The sequence below is a fragment of the Perca flavescens genome, chromosome 16, assembly GCF_004354835.1.
Source record: "Perca flavescens isolate YP-PL-M2 chromosome 16, PFLA_1.0, whole genome shotgun sequence".
Classification (NCBI taxonomy): domain Eukaryota; kingdom Metazoa; phylum Chordata; class Actinopteri; order Perciformes; family Percidae; genus Perca; species Perca flavescens.
The window spans coordinates 30542336-30554835 of record NC_041346.1 but is presented as its reverse complement, the minus strand read 5'-3'; the positions used below and the strand labels follow the sequence as shown (position 1 = coordinate 30554835).

The window sequence follows — 12500 nt, the reverse complement described above, 5'->3', positions numbered from 1 at the left end:
ATATCCAAAATCTAAGACGATATTTAGTCTCATATCACGATATTACGATATCCAAAATCTAAGGCGATATTTAGTCTCATATCACGATATTACGATATCCAAAATCTAAGGCGATATTTAGTCTCAGATCACGATATTACGATATCCAAAATCTAAGACGATATTTAGTCTCATATCAAGATATTACGATATCCAAAATCTAAGACGATATTTAGTCTCATCTCACGATATCCAAAATCTAAGGCGATATTTAGTCTCAGATCACGATATTACGATATCCAAAATCTAAGGCGATATTTAGTCTCATATCAAGATATTACGATATCCAAAATCTAAGGCGATATTTAGTCTCATATCACGATATTACGATATCCAAAATCTAAGGCGATATTTAGTCTCATATCACGATATTACGATATCCAAAATCTAAGGCGATATTTAGTCTCATATCACGATATTACGATATCCAAAATCTAAGGCGATATTTAGTCTCATATCACGATATTACGATATCCAAAATCTAAGGCGATATTTAGTCTCAGATCACGATATTACGATATCCAAAATCTAAGGCGATATTTAGTCTCATATCACGATATTACGATATCCAAAATCTAAGACGATATTTAGTCTCATATCACGATATTACGATATCCAAAATCTAAGACGATATTTAGTCTCATCTCACGATATCCAAAATCTAAGACGATATTTAGTCTCATATCACGATATTACGATATCCAAAATCTAAGACGATATTTAGTCTCAGATCACGATATTACGATATCCAAAATCTAAGACGATATTTAGTCTCATATCACGATATTACGATATCCAAAATCTAAGACGATATTTAGTCTCAGATCACGATATTACGATATCCAAAATCTAAGACGATATTTAGTCTCATATCAAGATATTACGATATCCAAAATCTAAGACGATATTTAGTCTCATATCACGATATTACGATATCCAAAATCTAAGACGATATTTAGTCTCATATCACGATATTACGATATCCAAAATCTAAGACGATATTTAGTCTCATATCACGATATTACGATATCCAAAATCTAAGGCGATATTTAGTCTCATATCATATCCAAAATCTAAGATATTTAGTCGATATCCAAAATCTAAGGCGATATTTAGTCTCATATCACGATATTACGATATCCAAAATCTAAGGCGATATTTAGTCTCAGATCACGATATTACGATATCCAAAATCTAAGACGATATTTAGTCTCATATCACGATATTACGATATCCAAAATCTAAGACGATATTTAGTCTCATATCACGATATTACGATATCCAAAATCTAAGACGATATTTAGTCTCATCTCACGATATCCAAAATCTAAGACGATATTTAGTCTCATATCACGATATTACGATATCCAAAATCTAAGACAATATTTAGTCTCAGATCACGATATTACGATATCCAAAATCTAAGACGATATTTAGTCTCATATCACGATATTACGATATCCAAAATCTAAGACGATATTTAGTCTCAGATCACGATATTACGATATCCAAAATCTAAGACGATATTTAGTCTCATATCAAGATATTACGATATCCAAAATCTAAGACGATATTTAGTCTCATATCAAGATATTACGATATCCAAAATCTAAGACGATATTTAGTCTCATCTCACGATATCCAAAATCTAAGACGATATTTAGTCTCATATCACGATATTACGATATCCAAAATCTAAGACGATATTTAGTCTCATATCACGATATTACGATATCCAAAATCTAAGACGATATTTAGTCTCAGATCACGATATTACGATATCCAAAATCTAAGACGATATTTAGTCTCATATCAAGATATTACGATATCCAAAATCTAAGACGATATTTAGTCTCATATCACGATATTACGATATCCAAAATCTAAGACGATATTTAGTCTCATATCACGATATTACGATATCCAAAATCTAAGACGATATTTAGTCTCATATCACGATATTACGATATCCAAAATCTAAGACGATATTTAGTCTCAGATCACGATATTACGATATCCAAAATCTAAGGCGATATTTAGTCTCATATCACGATATTACGATATCCAAAATCTAAGGCGATATTTAGTCTCATATCACGATATTACGATATCCAAAATCTAAGACGATATTTAGTCTCATCTCACGATATCCAAAATCTAAGACGATATTTAGTCTCATATCACGATATTACGATATCCAAAATCTAAGACGATATTTAGTCTCAGATCACGATATTACGATATCCAAAATCTAAGGCGATATTTAGTCTCATATCACGATATTACGATATCCAAAATCTAAGGCGATATTTAGTCTCAGATCACGATATTACGATATCCAAAATCTAAGGCGATATTTAGTCTCATATCACGATATTACGATATCCAAAATCTAAGGCGATATTTAGTCTCATATCACGATATTACGATATCCAAAATCTAAGACGATATTTAGTCTCATATCACGATATTACGATATCCAAAATCTAAGACGATATTTAGTCTCATATCACGATATTACGATATCCAAAATCTAAGACAATATTTAGTCTCAGATCACGATATTACGATATCCAAAATCTAAGACGATATTTAGTCTCATATCACGATATTACGATATCCAAAATCTAAGACGATATTTAGTCTCAGATCACGATATTACGATATCCAAAATCTAAGACGATATTTAGTCTCATATCACGATATTACGATATCCAAAATCTAAGACGATATTTAGTCTCATATCACGATATCGATATAATATCGATATATTGCCCAGCCCTAGCCAATAGCATGAAAGTAGCCAAAACAGTCAAAAAAGCGTTACAAAGACGCGTCAAAATTGTCAAAGACTTGCCGAAAACATTGAATAAGTGTCAAGAAAGACTTAAAAAAAAAAGTGTCAAAATCATCATAACAGCGCTGAAAGTGTTCGTAAGAAAGAAAAAAAAGCCGTCAAGAGAGCGTAAAACTTTCAACTCTTTGGTCTGAGCTGGTTTAGGACTTTATTTCTGTGAATATTTAATTTTTTTGGGACCTGCATGACGGTCACAGCTCCGTATGTGACGGCGGACCAGTAGACGGTCCCGACCACCACGCCGACGGCAGCAAACGGACTGGCCCGGGTCAGAGCTCGGTCCACCTGCTGGAGGAAATACACCAACGGGCCTGAGGAGAGGGAGGGAGGGGACACACACACACACACACACACACACACACACACACACACACACACACACACACACACACACACACACACACACACACACACACACACACACACACACACACACACACACACACACACACACACACACACACACACACACACACACACACACACACTGTATTACTATCTTTGTGGGGACTTGTCATTGACATAATGCATTCCCTAGCCCCTTACCCTCACCTTAACCATCACAACTAAATGCCTAACCTTAACCCTTACCCTCACCTTAACCATCACAACTAAATGCCTAACCTTAACCCTTACCCTAACCTTAACCATCACAACTAAATGCCTAACCTTAACCCTTACCCTAACCTTAACCATCACAACTAAATGCCTAACCTTAACCCTTACCCTCACCTTAACCATCACAACTAAATGCCTAACCTTAACCCTTACCCTCACCCTAACCATAACCTAATTCTAACCCTAATCCTAAAACCAAGTCTTAACCCTCAAACAGCCCTTTAAACTCGTGGGGACCAGCATTTTGGTCCCCACGAGGCTGTGCAGACCCCACAAGTATACTGTAGTCCCCGGTTTTTGGACCCCACGAATATAGTAAAACGGGTACACACACACACACACACACACACACACACACACACACACACACACTCTGTACTTCTCTTCTTTAGGTCTGTCCTCGACTAAAGAACTTCTTAGTCGACTAACACTTATACGATTCTGTTGACTAATCGATTAGTTGATTTAATTGACAGAGCTGTGAGCTTTGAGAGGTGGTTAAGACTAGAAAAGCACAATATAAATGTAGTTAATTAACCATCTGTAAAACTGAGTTTCTCCACAATTAATCCTGCAAAAGCACCACTTTAAATCTTGTGTTTACCATAAATGTGCTCAGAAGTTTCTTGGAAATAAGTAATTAAGCATGAATAAGCATAAATAATGACTAATGGACTAAAGAAATCTTAGTCGACTAAGACCAAAACGACCCATTAGTCGACTAATCGACTAAGAGGTGGCAGTCGGAAAAACAACGTAACCAGGGGGGCGGTGCCTGTTATTCTTATGACAACCAACGGGAAAAGACACGGATTATGTGTTGTTTTTTTATACATGGGCCTATTTATGAAAATTTGAAACATATTATGTCTGTGTATGTTTCTTGGCAGAGGCATTTGTCCACAATAAACAGTTTATTGTCATTAAAATATGTTCAGTGAACCAAAGTCGCCTCCATCAAACATCAGTTGTCAACAACGCGTCACCAACTGGAGTTTCCCCACCTCCGATTCCCACAGAAAGTTACGTGAATGGTGACGTTTTCACTCGGAAAAACATTTTTCCGATGTCCATGAACGCACGGATAGACTAGGAGGAACGCAACCCCACGTCACTCTGCGGTGGCCAATCACGTAACGGGAGATCAGACTTGTCAGAGTCTGATCAGGGAACAGGAAACAGGAAACATCACTGCCTCTATCGCTGCCACAACACAAGCACTAAACTGCCCGGAAGTTTGTGTAATAGCTGAAAATTTCCTCCAACAACAAAGCACTCGCTGCGTCTCGCTCGCCTCTTTTCTTTCTCTCTTTCTCCGGGAAAATGAAGCCGCCTTCAAGTGCGCTCGGACATGCCGAGATCTACAAACGATCTGATTGGAAAACTGGGAAATGGGGTGGTGATAGCGCAGTGGATAGGACTCATGCCTTTGGTGTGGGAGACCCGTGTTCGATTCCCACTGCGATACATCTACCAATGTGTCCCTGAGCGAGACACTTAGAGGTGTGCAACCTCTGATAGCAATTGTAAGTCGCTTTGGATAAAATGACATGTAAGGTGATGAAATATAAAGTCGTTTAAGAACACAAACAGGCCGTGCCGTTTCATTGACACTCCCTCCGCTGCACAACCCTGCGGAGAATAACTGGATTCCTGTAGGCCTCGACCCGAATATTCGTTCGGTGGGTTGGTATTCGATTTGAAAATTTGACATTCGAATATTCTTTTTGTATTATTTTATTTTGGGTTATTTATTTTCTGCATTTATCTCTCGTTCACACTCCAGTCCAGTTGGTGGCGGTAATGCACATTTAAGTTGGTTTGCCAACCGACAATAAACTACAAAGAAGAAGAAGAAGAAGAAGAAGAAGAAGAAGAAGAAGAAGAAGAAGAAGAAGAAGAAGCTGTCGGTACACGATGACGCCCACTTCGAACATTTAGCGAGCTGGGCAGAGAAGCTAGCGGCGATAACAAGTGCGGAAATGGAAAACTTTTTTGCGTTTTTCCGTTGTGATTCGGCCAGAAACTTCAACATCGTGAGGCGAAGAGATCGTTTTGGAATATAAAGCTTGGATATTACATTTTCTTGGACTCTTGGGATTTATGAAACTCAAGTTTTGGTCCAAATACCACTTTGTTGCTGAAAGGACAACGAAAACAGCAGAAAACATGCATGCACTCTCGGCTGCGCAGATTACGGCTGAATTGTTTTATTTTCTGTTACTTTGTAACAGTTGTGTACATGGTTGTATATTTTGAAGCTTTAATGCTTTAAAGTTATAACAACGCTCATAAGCGGAAGTTTTATCGAGGTTACAGCGACGTCACAAAGTGTCCGGTTGACGAGACGGTGATCCTTGAGAGGTTCAAAGTTTATTAGTTCTGAACGCGTCTGGCCTGTCTATTTATATTGCACCAAATACGACACTGCTGCACTCCCTTGTGAAGTCGTTTGGATGAAAGGTTCTCAAAATAATCAAAATGCAAACAAACAGACAGACACGTAGAGATTCCTGCCTTTATTAGAGATAATAATATGTTCAGCCCCCTCTCTCCGAAGCTCCAAATATTTGATGCTCATTACTACCGAAGCTTCGAAGCTCAAAAAAAATGGTATTTCGACCAGCCCTAGATTCCTGTTTGATTATTGGGCGTCTGAATGCCCCTAAAGAGCAGCTGAAGGTTGCCAGGGCGATGTAAACTGTCACTCACCCATCTTGGGGAAGGTGATGTGGTATTCAGTGCCACACTGGGGACAGCTGACCGCTCCGCTGCTGTTTCCTTTCTGCTTCTCGTCCAGCCAGCGCTGCAGACAGGCCTGGTGGATCCATTTAGTGCAGCCTTTACACCTGCAGGGGCTCACCCACTCCGCACTGTGGTCGTCTCGCTCCGTGGCAAAACACACCCAACAGTGTCTGGACAGCGCGCGCACACACACACACACACACACACACACACACACACACACACACACACACACACACAGACAGACAGACAGACAGACAGACAGACACACAGACAGACACACACACACACACACACACACACAGACAGACACACACAGAAAGATACACACAGACACACACACACACAAAGAAAGATACACACAGACACACACACACACACACACACAGACACAGACACACACACACACACACACACACACACAGAGACACACACACAGAAAGATACACACAGACACACACACACACACACACACACACACACACAGAAAGATACACACAGACACACAGACACAGACAGACCCAGATACACAGACTCAGACACAGAGACAGTCACACACACAGAGACACACACACAGAGACAGACAGAGACAGACACACACACAGATAGACACGCACACACACACACACACAGAGACAGACAGACAGACACAGACACACACACAGATACAGAGAAACACACACACACACACAGAGACAGACACACAGAGACAGTCACACACACAGACAGACCGAGACAGAGACACACACACACACACACACACACACACTTATGAATGTCCATGATCTTAATCTGCCTTTCTACACAGTCTGACTTTAAAAAATGGTCTTCATCGTAACACCTCACGGCAGAATGAAACTGGTGTGGTCTTACTTCTCCGGCTGCTCCTCGGCGAGGGCCATGGCGCTGAACGGGCTCCGCTCTGCTGGCCGTTAACATGAACCCATCAGACTGCAGCGGGGACCCTGGAAATGAGCGGAAACAGACAGACCGATGAGCAAACCGTTGGCTGTTCATACATCGAGCACAATGAATGAATGAACGAACCCTCCTGTTGTCCCTGGGTCAAATTTCACCCATTATTTTTTAAGTTTCTGTATCAGAAAAATAGGTTTGCCTCAAAAAATATCATGGATGGTTCCATACAGCGCTGCTTGCAAGTGAAATTAAGGATTTAATCATTATTTTCACTGAATTTTGGGTGTTTTTATTCAATTCGTAGGATCTGAAAATAAATTTAAAATGGTTCCTAAAGCATTTCCTGACTAACCGTTGACATATACCGGTCTGGAATCCACTCCACATGCTCTTATTTTAGTCAGGATAATTCATAATTCATAATTTGTTATTTATTTAATTTTTTAAACTCAGAAATTAGGTATGATTTAATATAAATGAGGTTTATTGACCGTGAAATCCAGACATACGTGTAACACTAGTGGTAAAAGGTTGTAATGAAGTTGGCTAAGAAGATGTAACACAGAAAGGGGTGATCATTTGTAATTTACATAACATAAAAGAAGGGAGGACAACACAAGGGTTAATTAATTATATTTTATTTCATGTAATGTCACTAAGTGGCCCATCCAAAGTCCGAAGTCCATTTTTACTGCCCCCTATACATATTTAGCTTATTTTTTCAGAGAAAACATATTTAAAAATAGCATTATTCTTAACTATATACTTATCTATACCCTAACCAATCCCCATTCCTCATGCCTAAACCTAACTACGTCGACACGTCTAGCAGACCTGATCTAGCATTTACATGAAAAAGTCAAACTGAAAAACGACGAAAAAAAAAAGCATTAATAGATGCTTCAAATGTCGTAAAAAAATGTCGAAAACGTAAAAAAAAAAAATTTAAAAGGCGTAAAAGCAAAGACAGAAACCACCTTTTTAAACGTCCTGAACGAGAAATTAAACTGGTGATATTTATTTTGTCCACAGTTTTTGTGGCTAAAAGTGACCCATGACACCGCACCTAGCTACACATACAGCATTCACCATGAACAGAAACCAATAGTTAAAGTATTCTTTCGAAATAAATTAGCTAACTAATGTGTAAAAGCTACTTTAAAACATCTGAAACACCGTGTTTTAAACCGTCCTCTCTGGGATAATGTTTTTATCGAGGACAACTCTACGTATATAGTGGTTTTTGGTCTAAATGAGCAATGTGTAAGTAACGTTAAGTTGTAACTGCCGAATCGGAAGCTAACTTTAGTGTTTTAACTTGTTTATGCCTCTGCTTTTTTAAATGTATTGTGTCTTTAATTGTATTGTTATGAACTTAGTTATCTTGTAACTTTACAGTATGTTGTCTTTTTATTGTTTTTAATGCCCTAATACGTTAATATAAAGCACTTTGAGCTGCATTTTATGTATGAAATGTGCTTTAAAAATTATAAACGATATGAAAATTAACATCGCCACTCACCCAAAGTCCCGTTCTCGGTATTTAACGGACTTTTAACGTTTGTCGGCACGAGCTCATATACGTCTATATAAGTTGATGCTAACAGGAGATAGCTAACGTCAACTTTTGCTAATGGCAGTTTTACATTAAGCTAACTAGTTAGCGTTAACTTCACATTTGTCGTTTTATAAAACGATATATTGTTGCGATAGCAATATAAAAACACCACTTACCTGAGAAATAGAAATGTATAATATAGTTCCTGTTTAATCCGCACTTCTGTGCTGTGTTTTGCTTGTGTTTTAACTTTCTGACAGGGACTACAGAAGGGTAGCTAGGTAGCTAGCTAAGGTTTTTAGCAGCTGTCTGATTGGTCGGCGGCTGTGACGGTAGTTGCTGGATTCAGGGTGTCTGGGGAAATCACAGAATCGGGCATTCGGGCGTGAAACTACCCCATAAATTCTTGTAATTCTTGTCATAAAGCAGAATTTGGCCGTCATATCACTTAACATAGGTCATACTATATAACTACCCTGTACGCCATACACGTAAAACGTATATACACATTTTAATTATAATAAAATGAAATAAAATACCATAAACAGTAACTTATGCAAAAAAAACATTAGGTACATATATACCTAGGGAGACTTTCTAACTTTATAAACACTTTGTAAAGGATAACCTGCCGCTTTTGTCTCTGCATCTGCTCAAAAGATCCCAATAAACCAGCAACGTTTAACTGGGCGTTTTTCCTCACAAAAAGAAGCCGTCGTTTCCACAGCTTGTGCGCTGCCCCTGACAGCAAACAAGCCTGAAACGCATGGCTATTCGGTTAAACGCTTTGATTGGTCCACCCTCCTGTCAGTCAAGGTTCTTGTCAATATGATTGGCTGATTCTCCTTTCAGTCCGTGTGTTGTTGTGGTAGGCAGACAGAGGCGGGCCAACTGTTCAGCAGCAGCAGCAGCAGCACAGAGAGAGAGAGAGAGAGAGAGAGAGAGAGAGAGAGAGAGAGAGAGAGAATCGGCGGCGTCGAGACAGCACAGTGCGGAGTGACAGCGCGTTATCTTTTACATGATTAAAACACTGCGCGGGGAGGAATACACACACGGATCGATAGAAACATATCTTCAATATCTAGTCCGTCATGGAGTCCTATGACATTTTAGCTAACCAGCCCGTTGTGATTGATAATGTAAGTATGATGATGTCATTCATCCACACCCTAACCGAGGCCGCTAGGCTAACTGTTAGCCTTGGTAACTATTGTGTTATAGCTAACGAATACATCTGCGGTCGACCCCCGGTCACCTATGTTGAACGTGCAGTGGCTTCTACCGTTGCTTGACAGGTCTCCACCCTAAAAATGCTATTAGCATTAGCTCCAACCGCTAGCATAAATAGCATCTAATTGATTTATCCAACCCAAAGCTGCAGCTAGCTTCCAGTAAACCGACTGGAAGCTAGCTTAAGCTAGCTCCGGTTTGCCATCAGATGGGAGACACTTACAGGGAAAAACATTGGTTTTCTACGTAGACATTTTGGGCAATTAATCTTCTATAGCACGTATTCTTTCAGACTGGTTGAAAGAAAACACGTATTATACCACACTTGGTCTAATTTGTGTTTGTACACTCCTCCTAAATTCACCGAAAATTAGCATTAGATAATGCCTCATTTACATATTGTAACATATTTTTTTTAGAAAACTTATAACCCAGAAAATAAGCGTCTTCATGTTAGTAAATGTGGGAAGTTCCATGGTGATATCCGTTACATCTTCAAAATCTTAGTTTTTTTTTAATCCATTTCTTTAAAGGGTTGGTTCTCAAACTCTTGAGCCAGAAATCTCCACTCACAAGACCCCACACTTTTCCCCTTTCACTCCTCTCTGTATTCTGAAGCTTTTTAAACAGGGATTTGTTCAGATAGCATTCACAGCCTGGTTTATACAACATTTCACTCATAAAAACATGCAGAAATAATGTCTGTTGACAGCGTTTTCAGATTTATGCAGCGATTTAAAAAAAAAAAAAAAAAAAGGGATATCCAAACTTCCCCTCTGTAAAAACCTTTGACCCTAACATGTCAACAAAATCAACGTGTTTTATTCGGCTGTTGTGTCTCCTCTTCATGTTGGCTGTCTGTGTCTGCTGTAACCGTATCATTACATATCTCTATATTAATGTGAGAACTCTCCCATTCTCGCTGACAGCTCGGTGAGAATGGGAGAGTTGGCTTTACACACTGTTGTGTTTTCAGTTTGACTCCCTTTCCTGTTGTGCTGAGAGGACACAGACACGCAAATGAATGCCACGGAAACCCACGTTAGCTGTTCATTGGAGGTCTTTAATTGGGAATATCCCACTGAGAGGAACTGTCATGTTTTCAAAAGAGAGGCACCTCAAAATCACATCAGTAATACAGACATTTTGAACTTATTTGGTAACTTAATAAGGGGAGAGTGAAAAAAAACCAGAACAAACATAAACCAAAGGCCAATAACAACACTCTCTCACACACACACACACACATACATACAAACATACAGACACACTCACACACAGACACGCACATACATACATAAAGACACGCACACACACACACACACACAGACACGCACATACATACATACATACAGACACAGATACAGACACACACACACACACACAGACATACAAGCACACACACAAACACACAGACACATATACACACACACACACACTTGTGCCTAGTGAGAGCGTAACATGAATCTTTCTTCCGATATTCATAGAGAAGAGTTAAATACACAGGAACGTGATAGTCTTAGTGATAGCTAACCGTACAGTCAGGACATTTTAGTGTACATTTCCAGCTGCTCCTATAGTGAGATGAAAGCGCATTTTGATCAACTATAGAGATGAAACGGATGTTTTGATGTTGTGTCCTGAGAGGATTGTAGTCGGTCCCCCAGTCAACTTCACCAGCAAGCTCGGTCTTTAACCTTTTTGAGTGGTATGTATGTATTATCTGCTCTAGCGTTTTTAGACACACATAACGGTCCTAAATGATGGGAAATTGCGCTGACAAACTTCACATTTTCTTGTGAAGTTTCTCTTTCTCCGCCAAAAATGCTCACCTACGTCTTCCACAAACTTCGGGGGAAACACTGCAACGGGGACAAAGTAGCTGATGAGAGGAAAGCGATGCAGGCCACAGTGTTTCTGTGTGAGCATGACTTCTTTAGCAAGTTCTGTCTTTAAGCTTTTTGAGCGGTATTTATTTATTATCTGCTCTAGCTTTTCCAACGTTTTTTTTTTTTTTTTTTTTTTTTTTTTTCACATTTTCTTGAGGAAAGACCCCCTAAACCTTCCGCCAAATATGTGCATCTACAGTACGTCTTCCACAAACTTTGGGGGAAACTCTGCAACGGGACAAAGTAGCTGTTGAGACCGAAGCGATGTAGGCCACAGTGTTTCTGTGTGTGTGTGTGTGTGAGTGTGTGTCTGCTGGAGGCTTCCGGCTGTGTCTTATGACCTCCCTGTCTGCTGAGAGATTAAAGCACCGCAGCTTTTAGTCCACGCTGTAACCCTGTGATGTTGAGTTTAAATGCGTCCTATATCCAATGTACAATACCCCTTTTTTTAACACTCCCAGCACTGCACACGCAGTGTTACATAAGAGACTCCTATACATCACTACGACTAAACTCAACTGTATTCCTTAATCGTCTCATACACACAGTACAATGTAGTGAAACTCTAATACCAGACTGATCTCCTGAAGTAGCGTATGTACGACACGCCAATTTGTACATGTGCCATTATTGGCGTGCTACCAAG

At 39.3% G+C, this 12500-nt stretch overlaps 2 protein-coding genes across 2 annotated transcripts in view; one reads left to right on the top strand and one right to left on the bottom strand.

Moving 5' to 3' along the window:
• marchf5l (membrane-associated ring finger (C3HC4) 5, like) overlaps positions 1-9069 on the bottom strand; it is a 14794-nt gene extending 5725 nt beyond the window's left edge. Inside the window, exons 1-4 of the mRNA XM_028602045.1 lie at positions 8912-9069; positions 7133-7224; positions 6227-6429; positions 3077-3207 (exon numbers count right to left, since the gene is read on the bottom strand). Of these exons, the coding sequence (XP_028457846.1) occupies positions 3077-3207; positions 6227-6429; positions 7133-7161 (363 nt within the window). The 5' untranslated portion in view covers positions 7162-7224; positions 8912-9069. The remainder of the gene's footprint in view (positions 1-3076; positions 3208-6226; positions 6430-7132; positions 7225-8911) is intronic.
• Positions 9070-9686: 617 nt separating this feature from the next.
• The window catches only part of actr1b (actin related protein 1B), an 18458-nt gene continuing 15644 nt past the window's right edge, over positions 9687-12500 (top strand). Inside the window, exon 1 of the mRNA XM_028602043.1 lies at positions 9687-9874. Coding sequence (XP_028457844.1) covers positions 9827-9874 — 48 coding nt within the window. The 5' untranslated portion in view covers positions 9687-9826. The remainder of the gene's footprint in view (positions 9875-12500) is intronic.